General features: G+C 56.0%; 2 protein-coding genes and 2 non-coding genes across 4 annotated transcripts; 3 read left to right on the forward strand and 1 right to left on the reverse strand.

The window, feature by feature from the left end:
- Positions 1–33: 33 nt before the first annotated feature.
- On the forward strand, positions 34–2,468 carry LOC103816690 (C-factor-like). Its single transcript, XM_050979059.1, has 6 exons — positions 34–393; positions 749–800; positions 1,002–1,189; positions 1,516–1,674; positions 2,018–2,137; positions 2,355–2,468. The coding sequence occupies exons 1-6, from the start codon at positions 247–249 to the stop codon at positions 2,466–2,468; spliced, it is 780 nt and encodes a 259-aa protein (XP_050835016.1). The 5' UTR covers positions 34–246.
- A 1,604-nt stretch (positions 2,469–4,072) lies between these two features.
- On the forward strand, positions 4,073–4,144 carry TRNAH-GUG (transfer RNA histidin (anticodon GUG)). Its single transcript has one exon. It is a non-coding gene; the product is annotated as a tRNA-His (tRNA).
- Positions 4,145–6,016: 1,872 nt separating this feature from the next.
- TRNAK-UUU (transfer RNA lysine (anticodon UUU)) lies at positions 6,017–6,089 on the reverse strand. The gene has a single exon. It is a non-coding gene; the product is annotated as a tRNA-Lys (tRNA).
- Positions 6,090–7,459: 1,370 nt separating this feature from the next.
- On the forward strand, positions 7,460–13,457 carry LCAT (lecithin-cholesterol acyltransferase). Its single transcript, XM_009090703.4, has 6 exons — positions 7,460–7,691; positions 10,095–10,251; positions 10,720–10,835; positions 11,171–11,266; positions 11,354–11,578; positions 12,316–13,457. The coding sequence occupies exons 1-6, from the start codon at positions 7,544–7,546 to the stop codon at positions 12,936–12,938; spliced, it is 1,365 nt and encodes a 454-aa protein (XP_009088951.1). The 5' UTR covers positions 7,460–7,543; the 3' UTR covers positions 12,939–13,457.
- The last annotated feature ends 513 nt before the right edge of the window (positions 13,458–13,970 follow it).

The raw sequence follows: 13,970 nt of genomic DNA on the forward strand, positions 1-13,970 counted from the left end.
GTGGCACTAGGTTTCCCAAGGACAGCAGAATTTGCCTGAAACCGCCAAGGGTTTTTCCCTTTGGAAACAAGGACTGGCTTCCAGCCAGGATCAATGGCCTGGAGTTTGAAGGGCAGGTGAGGTTGCTCCTCCTGGATCCAAGGGTTGGTGTTAAGCCTGAGTGGGTGGGGTGTCTGGAAAAAGCTAAGAGGAAATGTTAGAGAGCAGAGCAAACAGTGCAAGCTGGAGCAGAGGAGGACAAGCAGCATGGCAGGGCTCCACGTCCGCTCCGTTCTGGTGACTGGGGCCAACCGGGGACTCGGCCTGGGGTTTGTCCAGCATTTCCTGAAGATGCCAAACCCACCTCAGTGGATCTTTGCAGGCTGTCGGGACCCCAAGGGACAGCGAGCACAGGTGAGGCCAGGTGGGAGGCAGGGGCTGTGCTGGGGGATGGGAGCACTAGGTGCCAGGGGAAGACTGGTACAGGGATGGGGCTTGCAAGGGGCCAGAGCTTCAGTCAGGCACCTGTGGCACAGGGCAGCTGGGCTGAGACAACGTGGGAGCAGCTGGGCATGGGATGCATGGAGGGAACTGCGCTACTTGGTGATGGAGTCCTCCCCATCCATTGGGTTCAGGGCAGCTGGGGCACAGTGCAGGTCCACGGCAGTGCAGGATGGATCCAGAGCAATGTGGGCTTTAGCTGGGAAAGACTGAGCCTCTGCATAGCCTCTTCAGCCTCTCCATGCTCACACTGTGCCCTCTCTTTCAGGAGTTACAGAATTTGGCCTCCAAGCACCCCAACATCATCATCATCCAGCTCGGTAGGTGCTCCGAGGTGCGGGTCCTTTGCCCCAGTACCTCTGGAGAGTGCCCAGCTGGGCACACCCTGGGAGCCTGTGCTGGGAGGGAGCTGTGCCATGGGAGGTGCCTGCAGGGCCATCGGGCACTGCCACCTCCAGGGGAACAGAGGGGACTCCAGCACGGGGACACAGGCTCTGACCTCCCCTGTGTTGGCCCTGCAGAAGTCTCTGACCCCACCAGCATTAAGGCAGCTGCAGCCAAGGTTGGGGAGCACCTGGGGGGCTCTGGGCTCAACCTCCTCATCAACAATGCTGGAATGGCAAAGCCATGCTCCCTCGATAATGAGACACCAGAGAATATGATACAGGTTTACACCACCAACACGGTTGGACCCCTGCTGATGGGCCAGGTGAGTCACCAGCACTACAGCACAGGTCCAGAAGGATCCCTTGCCCCTTCCCATGTGCTCAAGCTGGACATCACAGAGGGAGTGAAGGGCCAGTGGGAGGGGCTCCTGTCAGTGCTCTGGTGCCCTGATGGGTTCTCAGTTGATGAGAAGCTCAGGGAGCCATGAGCTGGAGCTCAGGAGCTGGAGCCAGCCAGGCTGGGGCGCTGGGAAAGAGGAGGGAGGATGACACCCCAGTGCTGGTGTCAGTGTTGCCCACTGTGGAAGGAGCTTCTCTCCTGCCCTGTTCCATCTCCATGTGCGCTCTTGTCCCCTCTGTCTCCTCACAGGCATTTCTGCCCTTGCTGAAGAAGGCTGCCCAGGAGACCCCAGGCTCAGGGCTGAGCTGCAGCAAGGCTGCCATCGTCAACATGTCCAGCTATGCAGGCTCCATTGAGGATATGTATGTGTGGGAATTTGGACAAGTTGTCTCGTATCGCTGCAGCAAGGTACTGCCAGATTTTGCTGTGGGTGAGCCCAGACATTTTCCCCTCCGAATGATCGCACTGCCTTGCAACATTCCACCTCAGTCTGCACCCCTCTCTGTGCTGTGACTGAGCTCCTGTCAGTCCCTGGGTGCCCATCACAGCTCAGTTATGTGCCTGCCCCTGGGTACTTCCTCTGAGGGACATGATACAGTGGGACTTCTTCTAGGCTGGACATCTGCATGGGGCTAGTGAGGGAGCATTGTGTACCTCAGGAAGTTTCCCCATCTGCCCAATCCCTGCCCCAGCTGTCCCCTGGCAGCCCCCCTTCCCCACCCATTGCTGTCTCTTCCCTGTCTCTCCACAGGCTGCTCTGAACATGCTGAGCAAGTGCCAGTCCCTGGCGTACAAGGAGCACGGCATCCTCTGCATCACTTTCCACCCCGGCTGGGTGCAGACTGACATGACGGGTGGAGCATCATATAAGGTAAGAGATGTTCTGTCCATGGTCTGTGAGAGCCTCATCGTTTAGGAATGAAGAATTTGCTGGGGTCTCATGCTGGGCTGTGTGAGAGCTCCTGGCCAGGTACCCGGGAGGCACAGGAGGGAGGGAGGTGAGGACTGGGAATGCTTCTTGTCCAGAGCAGTGATGTGTTTCAGGGCAGGCCCCCGAGCACTGAGCTGTTTCTCTCTCTGCCCCACAGCCTCCCCTGACAGTGGATGACAGCGTGCAAGGGATGCTGAAGATGTTGTCCTCCATCTCTGAGAAGGAGACTGGGGCCTTCCTGGACTGGGAAGGGAAGGTCCTGCCCTGGTGAGATGCTGATTCAGGATTCCAACTGTGAGGACCTTTGCTGCTGCACCATGTTTTACCTGACCCTTAGTAAATGAGTTTCCACAAACAATTAATAGTACTGTGTGGGCCTCCTTCCCTTGATCTTCTATTAACTGTCACTGACAATCCTCACTGGTGCTTTGAGAGCTCTTCTCAGTTATTTCTGCATATCACTGAGCCGGGTTGGTCTGAGCATTTGTTCTTGTCTAACTGGGGACCTGGACACCATCCTGATAGGAATTTGTGCCTGGGCTCGTCCCAGAAGTCTCCCTCAGAATGGCAGCACCACCTTACAGTGATTCAGGCACTCTCCCCAGTGAGTCCTTTCTTGTTTGCCTGTTCAAAGTTAAAGCAGAGCACTGCTCAGTTTAACTCCTCTACTACATAGGTCAGGAAGACAAAACCTGATGTGATCCTCCTGGCTTGCTTATGCCCTGCTGGGAATCAAGGCACTCAGAAACATCCATGAAGACCAGGGCCTCAAATGGGAAATCTGTCAGTGCGGTCTTGAGCCCTCTCAGGGATGGGAACCTATTCTGTGTTCCTGTTAAATCCTGTCTGTACCTTTCATCTTGGCAGCTCTGCTCCCTGTTGCAAGCTGGTGTGTGGAGGCAGGATTGGCTCTTGGTGTTGTGTACATTTCCATGGGGCACACGTGGCACTGGAGGCTCCAGTGATGAGCTGAGGTGCCCACAGGTCCCCTAGGACTCACCATGGGGCTGATGGAGTGGGGTGTGGAACCAGATGGGCACACGGGGCCTTGGGGTCCATGGGGACCCTGGGGATCCCCCACTGTGCATCCTGCGGTGCAGGGAGGGGTGGGGAGGAGCAGTGGGATGGCTCCCAGTGGGCTGTGGGCTGCCTTGGATGTGGAGCAGGGAGCTCTCACCCCCACAGAGTCCTTTCTTCACCACCATCACTGAGCCCAACCTGCGCCAGGGCCAGGAGCAGCAAATGCAGCTCTGGAGTCACCAAAGTTCAATGCTGAAGGAATGAAATTGTGGAGGAAACACGGAGAAGGATCATGATCAGTCAGGGAGGTGGCAGTGGGACCCTGAGGATGATGGCTGATGGGGACCAGGAACATTTTGGATTACCCAGACCTCCCTGACTGTATCCTTCCCACAGCACCACTCAGCTCTCCATGGAGATCATTGTGCCATTTGTTGTATTTTTAAATGAATTCCCTCAAATTTGTCATATCGCAGAGGATGCTAAAATAAATTCATTAATTCCTCATCTGTTGTATCACTTAGATTTAGCTGAAATTATTATAACCCTGACTTTGCTGTATTATAGGATGATGGCCCCACTGCATGAGGCCCCTCAGCAGCGCTGTCCTTTTCAGCAGTCTCATTTCCTGGGTGCCATCCCAGCACTGCCAGTGTTCTGCAGATCTTGGGGCCCCTCCCACATTGCCAAGGCTCTGAGCAACAGCATCCAAGCCCATCTGTAGCCTCCTTAAATAAACATGATTTGTTAGCCAGGCTGTGCTGGGTGTCGGTGCCAGTGGAGGGGACAGTGCAGGGACCCTTTCTACCGTGCTGCCGGTGAGTGGCAGACCCGGCAAACAGCAGGATCTCCTTAGCTGTGATCGTATAGTGGTCAGTACTCTGCGTTGTGGCCGCAGCAACCTCGGTTCGAATCCGAGTCACAGCAGCTTTTGTCCACAGCCGGGAGGCAGCTCTAGGGGTTTCAAAAGATGTCATGCCTCGGGAGGGACCACAAGCTTGGCTGGTCTGAGACTGACCAGACTCGTACCAACAATGATTTCCCGACCTGCAGTTGCTGTGCAGGGTGTCACCAGTGAGGCTGCAGTGGCACTTCTGGGAAAGCACTCCAGCTTCTCCATTTTTCAGGCAGACGTGAGAATTTAGAGGAATTTGCCCAGCCTTCTATGTTCCACTTCCTCACAGTTTTGCAGAGAGAGGGCCAGAAGATGCTGTGGGGGCCCTGCAGAGTGAGTGGAGGTGGGAAGCAGCAGCTTGCTCAGCTCCTGGCCCCCAGGGCATGAAGGACCTGCCACAGCAAAAGGCAGATAACCTGATGAAAGTCCTGCTCTGGCACTCCCTGCTCCAGGGGAGCAGGATTTTTGTTGCAGGACTTCCAGGGACACTTTCACAGCAGAGGCAAAACCCACCCAGAGCTGAGGGGTGACCCTGACACACTGTAGGTCTGGGAACTCGAGGTCTCACAGGCACCAAGAAGCAGATGGAGATCTCTGGGTGCACCAGGAGATGCTTTAGCCTGGGGAAGCCTTTCCAACTGCTGCCTTTACCCTTCCGGAGCCTTCATGGAGTCACCCTGTTTGCTTGGACTTGGTGCCCTCTCCTGACAGCCGCGCAGAACTCACTCTGGTGGGCAGCTTTCAGAGGAGAAGTGACACGAGGTGAGGCACAGGCTGTGGTGGAGAAGGCACCATCCCAGCAGTGAGACTCAGCTCGCTGTGGGGGCATCTGAGAGCAGCAGGAGGCTGCAGCACTCTGGCAGGAGGAGCTCAGGAGTCTGCAGGGCTGGTGCTTGGGAAAAGGGGAGGGGGGATTTTTTTCTAGCATAAAATCGATATATTTTCTTTTGTATCTTATCCAGAGCAAGAAATAAAGGGGAAAAAAATCATTGCACATTTACTTTTAGGATTTGAATTTATAGGGCATTTACTTGCATGACTTCATACTCCTCCAACATTCATTTACATAATATACATATCTCTTACTTAGGGAAAGCTCAAAAAGCATTTTTTCTGTTCTAAAGATAAAACAGGAGGAAGAGAAGGCAAACATCTGGAGAAGTTGCCCATTAGCAGCAGCTGTGCCTGCCCCACTTTTACCCAGCTGAGCAGCAAAACCACAAAGAAATACATAACTTCTCATTCCTCTTTTATAATTTTTTTTCCACAGAAACTAAGTGTGATGTGTAAGGCCCCTAAACTTACCTGAAAAATAATTTACTGTGCTTGAACAACTGATGTATGTTCAGGTTGAAAAACATTTTAAAAATTTTACATAGGACAGGGGATATTTTTAATCCAAAATTTGCTTGATTTTCTGTTAAAAGAGTTTCTATTTCGCAAAAATATCCTGAAGTGTCTATACACCAACAGGGCAGTCCAGGGCTTGACTGAGGCAGTGTGGTGGCCCCACAGGTCACTGCAGCCTCTGCTCTCACATGAACTGGATTCCCTTAAAGTGATGCAGGGCACTCCTCATCCTCCCAGTGAAAAAGGTTCTCCTGACCCTTTCAGGGTGTAGCTGGAGCCTCTTGTGCTCCGAACAGAGCCTGACTTCCCTCCCAGGAGAGATGCTCCAGTCTCTTCAGTATCTTCATGAAGGCTGTCACACAGAAAAAAACAGTTGCCAGGAGCCTAAAATTTAAGAACTCTGCCTGAAATCAGGTGCACCCCCTTACCTGAGCGAGGGAGCAGTGGACAACACAGTCTCGGGCTTTTTCCCTGCATCAGTTGCCCCGGTCGGGATTTGTCCCGACAGGGGAAAATTCCTCTCCTGCCTCAAGGCTCCTAAAGGATAATGCCACCGCCTGAACAGGGGCTTGAACCCTGGACCCTCAGATTAAAAGTCTGATGCTCTCCCAACTGAGCTATCCAGGCTCCCATTTGGGGTTCTGGGTGGTCCATCACAGGTGGAGGGGAACCCCCCTTTCTTCAGCATTGCAGGGACAATATGGGGACTCTGGTATTTCCCACTCCCACGCCTCCCAACGAGGCTGCCAGCGCAGGCCAGACTGAGCACCCGGGTTCTGGGAATCTCCCTGGGCGCTGAGCAGGCACAGGGATGCGCCCTGGGAAGGCGCCGCTGCTGCAGGGATGCGCAGGCAGGGAGGAGCGGGATGCTGCGGGAGCGGCTCTGAAACCTCCGCCGCTCCCAGAGGGAGGCAGGAGGGCCCCGCCGGGGGCAAGAGCAGCAGCGGTGGCTGGGGCCGAGCAGGCTCCGAGCTCTGCTCTGCGGCTGAATCCGAGAAAGTCTCGGCTCGAATCCGAGTCCAGCGGCCCTTTCGCAGGAGCCGCGTTCAAGCAGGAGGGAGGGAGGGCTGCGGGATTTGGGTTTCTGAGACACGGAGCCTGTGGTGGGCACCTACAGGTGCCACCCCACATATTCCCTTGCCCTCCCTCCCCATTCTTCAGGAGGGGCCCCTTTTGCTCCATAGGGAACCCACCGTGTCAGCCAGCCCACCCAACAGTGCCCTACAGCATCCCTGTCCCACCTCACACTTCCCGGGAGGAAGAAGACATCTTCCCTTCAGCAGGAGAATATGATTTTGCCCCGTCCCTTGAAGTGTTCAAGGCCACGTTGGATGGGACTTGGAGCATCCTGGTCTAGTGGGAGGTGTCCCTGCCCATGGCAGGGGTTTGAAATGAGATTAACTTTAAGGTCCCTCCCAGCCAGAGCATGTACCCAGTGCAGGCTGAAGCTGCAGGGGCTTCCCCCAGCTGGGACTGTCACAGAGGGAGCTTTCCAGTGGGTACTGGGAGCATGCTGCACAAGGCAGGGGCAGTGCCCAGGATGGCACTGGGGAATGTGGCACTGCCATGTGGCACAAGGAGCTGCCCAGATTTGTCTTTTCCTATCCCAACCCCTCTATCTTCTCCCAGATACCTGGGATCATCTGGCCACGCTGGCAGCACCAGCATCCCCCGCCAGGGCAGGAGGAGTGGAGAGGGGCTGTGTTCACCGAGGCAGGGAGTGAGCAGCCCTGGGCAGCCCTGGGCAATTAACCCTAGAGAACCACACAGAGGCAAGAACGTGGCAGCCACCTCCCCAGAACACGGCAAAGGGACACCGAGGCACCGGGAAGCTGCTCAACCTGCAGCCGCCCTGAGCAGGCCTGCCGGGGCCCTCAGAAACCCCTGTCGCTGCTGGGCTGGCTCGGACAGGCCACGGCTTGTCCATAAGGCCAGTCCTTCGTCCCTCCCCGTCCCTCCTCCTCCTCATGGCCAGCCCCTTGCAGCTCTCCCCTCCCCTGCAGCCCGGGTGCCTCTCGGCCGGACCTGCGGTACGATCATAGAAGGCATTTTGGCCCGGAGCCGTGCGGAGGATCCCGGCCATGGGGAGCGGCGGCGCCGGGGCTGTGCTGCTGACGCTCTCGCTGCTCCTGCAGCCCACGGCCCAGTTCTGGCTCTTCAACGTCCTCTTCCCACCCACCACCACTCCAGAAGCTCCCCCGACGAACAGCACACCGCCCGTGGTTCTCGGTAAGGCGACGCCAGCGCGGCCACCTGCAGGCTCTGGGTGGGAGCTCTGGCTGCCGTGCAGCCCCCCAGGCAGACATTGAGGCCGGGGTCCTGTGCCACTGCTGGCTCACTGGGGTTTGGCTGTGATGGGTCTTGGCTGTGTGGATGGGAGCCACCAAGTGAGGGTGTCACACAGCCCCTCAGTCCCCTCCCATTCACCGGCTGGCCATGGCCAGGTAGAGCCTTTTGGAGCTGAGGGGGCAGACTGGGCACCCCAGAAAGCAAATGGGTCTCAGATATCTCACACCTGACCCACAGAGTGTTTTAGGACTTGTTTGTGTCTGGGCAACTCTGCTGGCAGAGGGACGGGGCTGCAGCACAACCTCTTCTGCCACTTCCCAAGCAGGCTGCCATTGGTGCCGAGGGTGGATCCACCACCTCTCACTTTCCTGAAGCCCACCCCATCCTGTGTCTGCTCCCACTCCCTGGAGATGGCTAAGCCATCCTCTCCTGCTGCAAAGAGGATCCATCTCACATCCCACCCAATCCCAACTCTGACTGGGGACAAACCAGCAGGAACAGGGGCACGGGGAGATTAAAGGAGACATGGGGGCATCATCCCAGGGAGGTGGAAGCAACTACCACCAGCTGGTGCCTCTGTGCTGCATGGTTCTGCCTTCTTGTGCCAGCACCAGGCACTTGAGCTCAGGTTTTGACATGAAAACTCTGCTGAGCAGAGTCGGGGTTTTCCTCCTTTTTCTTGAATCATGATGAGTTTCCCCTTAAAAAAAAAGAGAAGAGAAAAAGCAGAAGATCCCTCCCTGCTGCAATGCCAAGGGCTGACCCTGTAAATTCCCTTCCCAGGGGCATCAGGGGGTGCAGGCCTCCATGTGCTGGGGTGGTCAGAAGACCCAGCTCACTGTCACCAGGTGCCTCATTTCAGGATTACCTGTGACAGTCAGAGCATCTCCTTTTGTCCCCGGTGCCAGCCCCAGGCCATGTCCCACGCCCAGATGCCCCTTGTGCCACTTGGCTGCCTCTCCTTCTGCTCGGCATCCACAATCAACCCATCCCCCTGGGCTGGGCGTTCCAGAAACCCCCAGTGCCCTTGGGACCACTGATAACCCCTCTGCCCTCACAGAACTCCCTTAATAATTACCTAATGTCCTCTGGGAGGGGAGGCAGAGCTCAGAGCTGTGTGCCAGGGACAGGGGGGTCCTGGCTGTGCACGTTCAGGAGCTGTCAGAGCAGTTCATGGTCCTGCTCCTCTTGCTGACCATCCCTTCTGCCCACTTCCTACCGGGGCTCTCCTACACCTGTCTGATCCCCACCCAGGTGCTTTGAAGACAGGATTAGGCCCTCCCTGCACTCCTAGGGATGTGCCCCAGGCATGAAGGAGCTGTGAGGCAGGTTGAGGAAGGAAACTGCTACATCTCCTTCCCCCTTTGCAAGGCATGAGGCACTGAAGGTCCACACCAGCCCCAGCCGTGTATTGCAGGCAAGTCCTTGGACCTGCTAGGGCCTTGGGATTTGTCACCTGCTTCTCCCATTCCACCAGGTTCACTGTCCCCTGCAGTCATTCACCTCTTGTCCTCACCCTCACAGTCAGTGCTGGCACCAGGAGCTGGCTCTTGGCTCTTGCACACAGCAGGGAAAGCTCTCCATGGTGCTTGATCCCAGCACAGGCACATCTCTCATGGCAGCAGCAGGACAGGTGTCCCATCCCTGCTGGGAACCACACTGACATTCCCACAGGCAGACCAAACCTTGGTGACTGTCACCTTCCACTGAGGGTGACTAGGGCATAAAAATGAACTTGCTTAAAGCTGTGCTGTGTTTCCTGCTCATTGTTCCCACTGAATTTCTGCAGAGTTCAGTTCCACTCAGCACTGAACCACTTCCGAGCCACTTTGTTCAGCCTGTATGGAGGGTGTAAAGTTCAGGAAACTCTCCCTGGGAGCTCTGCATCCCTGAACTGACCACTACCCCCAGACAAGGTGTCAGGAGTGCATTAGGAATGGGCAGCACAAATTTCTTCCCCCAGGCTGCAGCAAGGAGAGGGAGGTGGGAACACATCCAGGGAGGGGGAATAACCCAGGATACTTCGTGCTGCTGGGGACTTGTGTGTTTGAGCCAAGGGTGACATCTCTGGGGGTCACCCCACAGAAATGCAGCTCTAGGGGTTCCCAGGGATGCATTTTAGCACTCTTTTCATGCTCACCAAGCGTCTCAGCTCCAAGCACCCTCTCTCCAGTGCAGAGTGGGTTGTTCTCCAGGGATGCTGCTCCAGCAGGTGCTCAACCATCCCCAGGTACCCCAGGGGAGCACTGCCTGGGGGTGGGGTAAGCACCAGGTAGGGCAGCCCCCAGGGTGAGTGGGATGGGGTTTCTAACTGGCTCTGCTCTCCCTCTGTGGTGCCTCCAGTGCCCGGATGTCTCGGGAACCAGCTGGAAGCAAAGCTGGACAAGCCAGATGTGGTGAACTGGATGTGCTACCGCAAAACAGAGGATTATTTCACCATCTGGCTCAACCTCAACACCTTCCTGCCAGTGGGAGTTGACTGCTGGATCGATAACACCAGGTACCATCCAACTCTACCATGGGAGCTCCCTGGGGAAATGACCTACCAAGGATCTCCCTCCCCTCTCCTCCCCCTGGCCATGATCTAGCACACACAAAAAATAAATGGGAGGACCATGGGATTGTTTGGGAACACAAGTGAGTGGCTACTGCTCTGAGTGTCTGTCCCTTTCCCAAGTCCCTGCCATGTGCTCAAACCCAGCCAGACCACCCTGAGCACCCACTGGAGATGCTGCCACCCTGCTCAGAGCTGCAGGGTCAGGGGGCTGTGGCAGCTGGTTCCATCAGAGCCTCCTGTCCCAGGAAGCCAGGAGAGCACAAAGGACTCTGGCTGGGCTCCAGTGCACCTCACATCCACACAAGGCTTGGAAACAGCCAGGTCCAAGCAGCTACCCAGTGATCTCCACCCCAGCCCTGTGTTCTCCATGGAGACATGGCTCTTCTGCCTCCTCCTGTCGTGTCCCCACAGGGTGGTGTACAACCGAACCTCTCGGAAAATGTCCAATGCCCCAGGGGTGCACATCCGTGTTCCTGGCTTTGGCAAGACCTATTCTGTGGAATACCTGGATCAGAGCAAGCTGGCAGGTGAGAGGAGGAGAGGCCAGGGTGTCTGGGAATCCCACGTGCTCCCTGCAAATGGGGAGCTGTCCCCATGTCTCCAGCAGGGACCAGTTCTGCAGAGAGCCCAGGGCACTGCGACTGAGGGACATTAGCCTGGGGAACACACTCCAGTTGGGTGCTGTCAGGGAGCACCCCATCCTTGACCCCAGGACTCAATGGGATGCATAGAGTCACTATGTCTGCCTGGAGGCACTGAGCTACAGGGCTTACCAGTGAACTTTTTGACCAGGACCAGAATGGAAAAAGCTTGACAAGAGAAGACCACAGAGCTAATTCCCCCTTGTTCCCTCTGTCCACAGGCTATCTGCACACCATGGTGCAGAACCTGGTGAACAACGGCTATGTGAGGGACCAGACGGTTCGGGCAGCCCCCTACGACTGGAGGGTTGGACCCCGTAAGTCTGGGAGTTGTGGCCAGGCCCCCCATGCTCAGAGGGAAGCAGGATGACCCTCATGCTATCGTGCTCCCCTCTTGTCCACAGAGGAGCAGCCCGAGTACTTCCAGAACCTGAAGGCGCTGATCGAGGAGATGCACGATGAATACCAGAGACCTGTGTTCCTCATCGCACACAGCATGGGCAACCTGCACGTCCTCTACTTCCTGCTGCAGCAGACACAAGCCTGGAAAGATCAGTACATTGAGGGGTTCATTTCCCTGGGTGCCCCCTGGGGAGGCTCCGTCAAGCCCCTGCGTATCCTGGCATCAGGTGGGTGACTCCTCGTGTGCAGCCACCTCTTTGTTTTCTTTCCCTCCTGCCAAAATGGAAGGGTGGTGGGCAGGGAAAGGGCAGAGTGATGAAAGAGGTGGGGGACCCAGTTTAGCCTCTTTGCAGCCCAGAAAGCCGCAATCACTTGCCTAATGCTGACAGCCCAGAATATCTACAAGTCACAAGTCCAAAAATGCATGAGATTAAAAATCATGCACTTGAAGGTTTTAACATCTGGCCCCTTGCATCACCCTTAAGTCACCTGCTAATATTTTTCTCTGTTGCCACAAGAGCCAGAGATATTTTTAAGGTCATCTGCGGTCCTTCCATGGTCTTAGGACTCCTGACACACCAAAAAATATCAAGGCTTGAAGGAAACATGCAAGTTGGCCACTTACTACTGCTTGCTCCTGTCCCTGCAGGCAAGTGTGGCGGTGCCAGGGTTGCAGGGAATGTTCAGGGCTGGGTTGGTCTGTGCCATCACACATCCAGATTTGTCTCCACTCAGGCCCTTTGAGCAGCTAGAGATGTGGAGAGAAGAGTTTGGAAGGCTGTTCTTGATATCTGCAGACAGGGGGGTAAAGGGTTATGGGCAGGGGAAGAGCTGAGCTGGAGAAGGCCAGGGGACCGTGGTGAGTCACTGTGGGGAGTGCTGATCCCAGCCCAGCTCTCCAAAGGCTCTGTCTGTGTGGGGACATTGTGGTGCCATTTGTGATGAGCCCTTGCGTGTCCCGCAGGTGACGAGCAGGGCATCCCACTCATGTCCAACATCAAGCTCCGTGAGGAGCAGCGCATGACCACCACCAGCCCCTGGATGTTTCCCACCACCTTGGCCTGGCCCGAGAGCCACGTTTTCATCTCCACTCCCTCCTACAACTACACCTACCGCGACTACCAGCGCTTCTTCACCGACGTCAACCTGGAGGATGGCTGGTACATGTGGGAGGACATGAAGGACTTGTTGAAGGATTTGCCCCCTCCTGGGGTGGACACGTATTGCCTCTATGGCACAGGCTTCCCCACTGCAGAGACTTACATTTACGATGAGCGTTTCCCCTATGAGGATCCCGTGGACATAATTTATGGCGATGGGGACGACAGCGTCAACACACGCAGCTTGGAGCTGTGCAAGCGATGGCGTGACCAGCAGAAGCAGAAGGTGTACGTCCAGGAGCTGCGAGGTGCCCACCACTTCAACATGATCTTCAGCAACCTGACCCTCAGTTACATCAATGAAATCCTGCTGGGGAGCAAAGAGGAGCAGGAGGAGCCAGGGCAGGCGAGATCCAGCCCAGAGGCTGGGAAGTTGGGGAAGATGCTACGTGAACACAAGGTGCGTAAGGAGCCTAAAAAGAACTGAAAGGAGGGAGGGCTGGCTTCCCTTCATGATGGTAGGCACCACAAACTGCCGTGCAGGGGAGCAAAAGACTTGGAGCTGAGTTTGGAAGGAAAGTGAGCAAGACCAACAGCTCAGGTGGATGGGCTGGCACCCACTTCCACACTGATTGGTTCTTCTTTCGGGAATGGTGATTAATTTTACTTCAGAGGCTTGTCACTTCCCACCAGCGGGTGGATAATTAACCATGCTGCCAGCTCATTAACATCACACTTGTGAAGTCCAGCGTATGCACAAGCCCTTCTTGCTAGCAAGCCATTTTTAGGCACTTTAGAGGCTGTGGACCTGTGGTGCTGTAGCTTCTGCTCACTTGGGACAGAGCAACCCACTTAAGAAGAGCAGGCTCTGACTTACCAGGTGACCACAGAGGTAGCATGGGGGCAGCACAGTAGGTGTGGCTTACAGAGCAGTGAGCTAGGTTCCTTGGGCAAGACCAACTCGAAATCAGCAGACTTACAAAATAATAAACACACTTTGCTTCTACATGCTGGGCCTGCCTTGTCCTTGAGAGCTGGACGGTGAAGCCAGCCATAACCAGAAGGTGAGGTGCTTGCTGCCTGCAGGCACTGGAGGAGACAGGGCTTTGGGAAAAACCGCAAGGCCAATGATGCAGCTGGGGTTGGTGATGCGACCCGGGCTGGCAACATGATGTGGGTGACACTGTGGTTGGGGTTAGTGACATAACCAGCGCTGGTGGTGCTACTGGAGCATGATGTAACTGGTGCTTGCAGAACAACTGGATTGGAAATATAACTGGCCTTGGAAATGCAACTGGGACTGCTGATGCAGCTGAGGTTGGTGACACAGCTTGGGGTGGCGATGCAGCCAAGGCTGGAGATGCCAACAGGGTGGGGATGCAGCTCGAGACTGGCGATGCAGCCAGGGGTGATGTGGTGACAGCTGGGGTTGGCCAAGCAACAGAGGCAACAATGCAGCCGGGACAAGCTGTGCAACCGAGATCGGCTGTGCCTCCGGGCCTGGTGATACTGCCGGGGC

The sequence above is a fragment of the Serinus canaria genome, chromosome 11 (assembly GCF_022539315.1).
Source record: "Serinus canaria isolate serCan28SL12 chromosome 11, serCan2020, whole genome shotgun sequence".
NCBI classification, from domain to species: Eukaryota; Metazoa; Chordata; class Aves; order Passeriformes; family Fringillidae; genus Serinus; species Serinus canaria.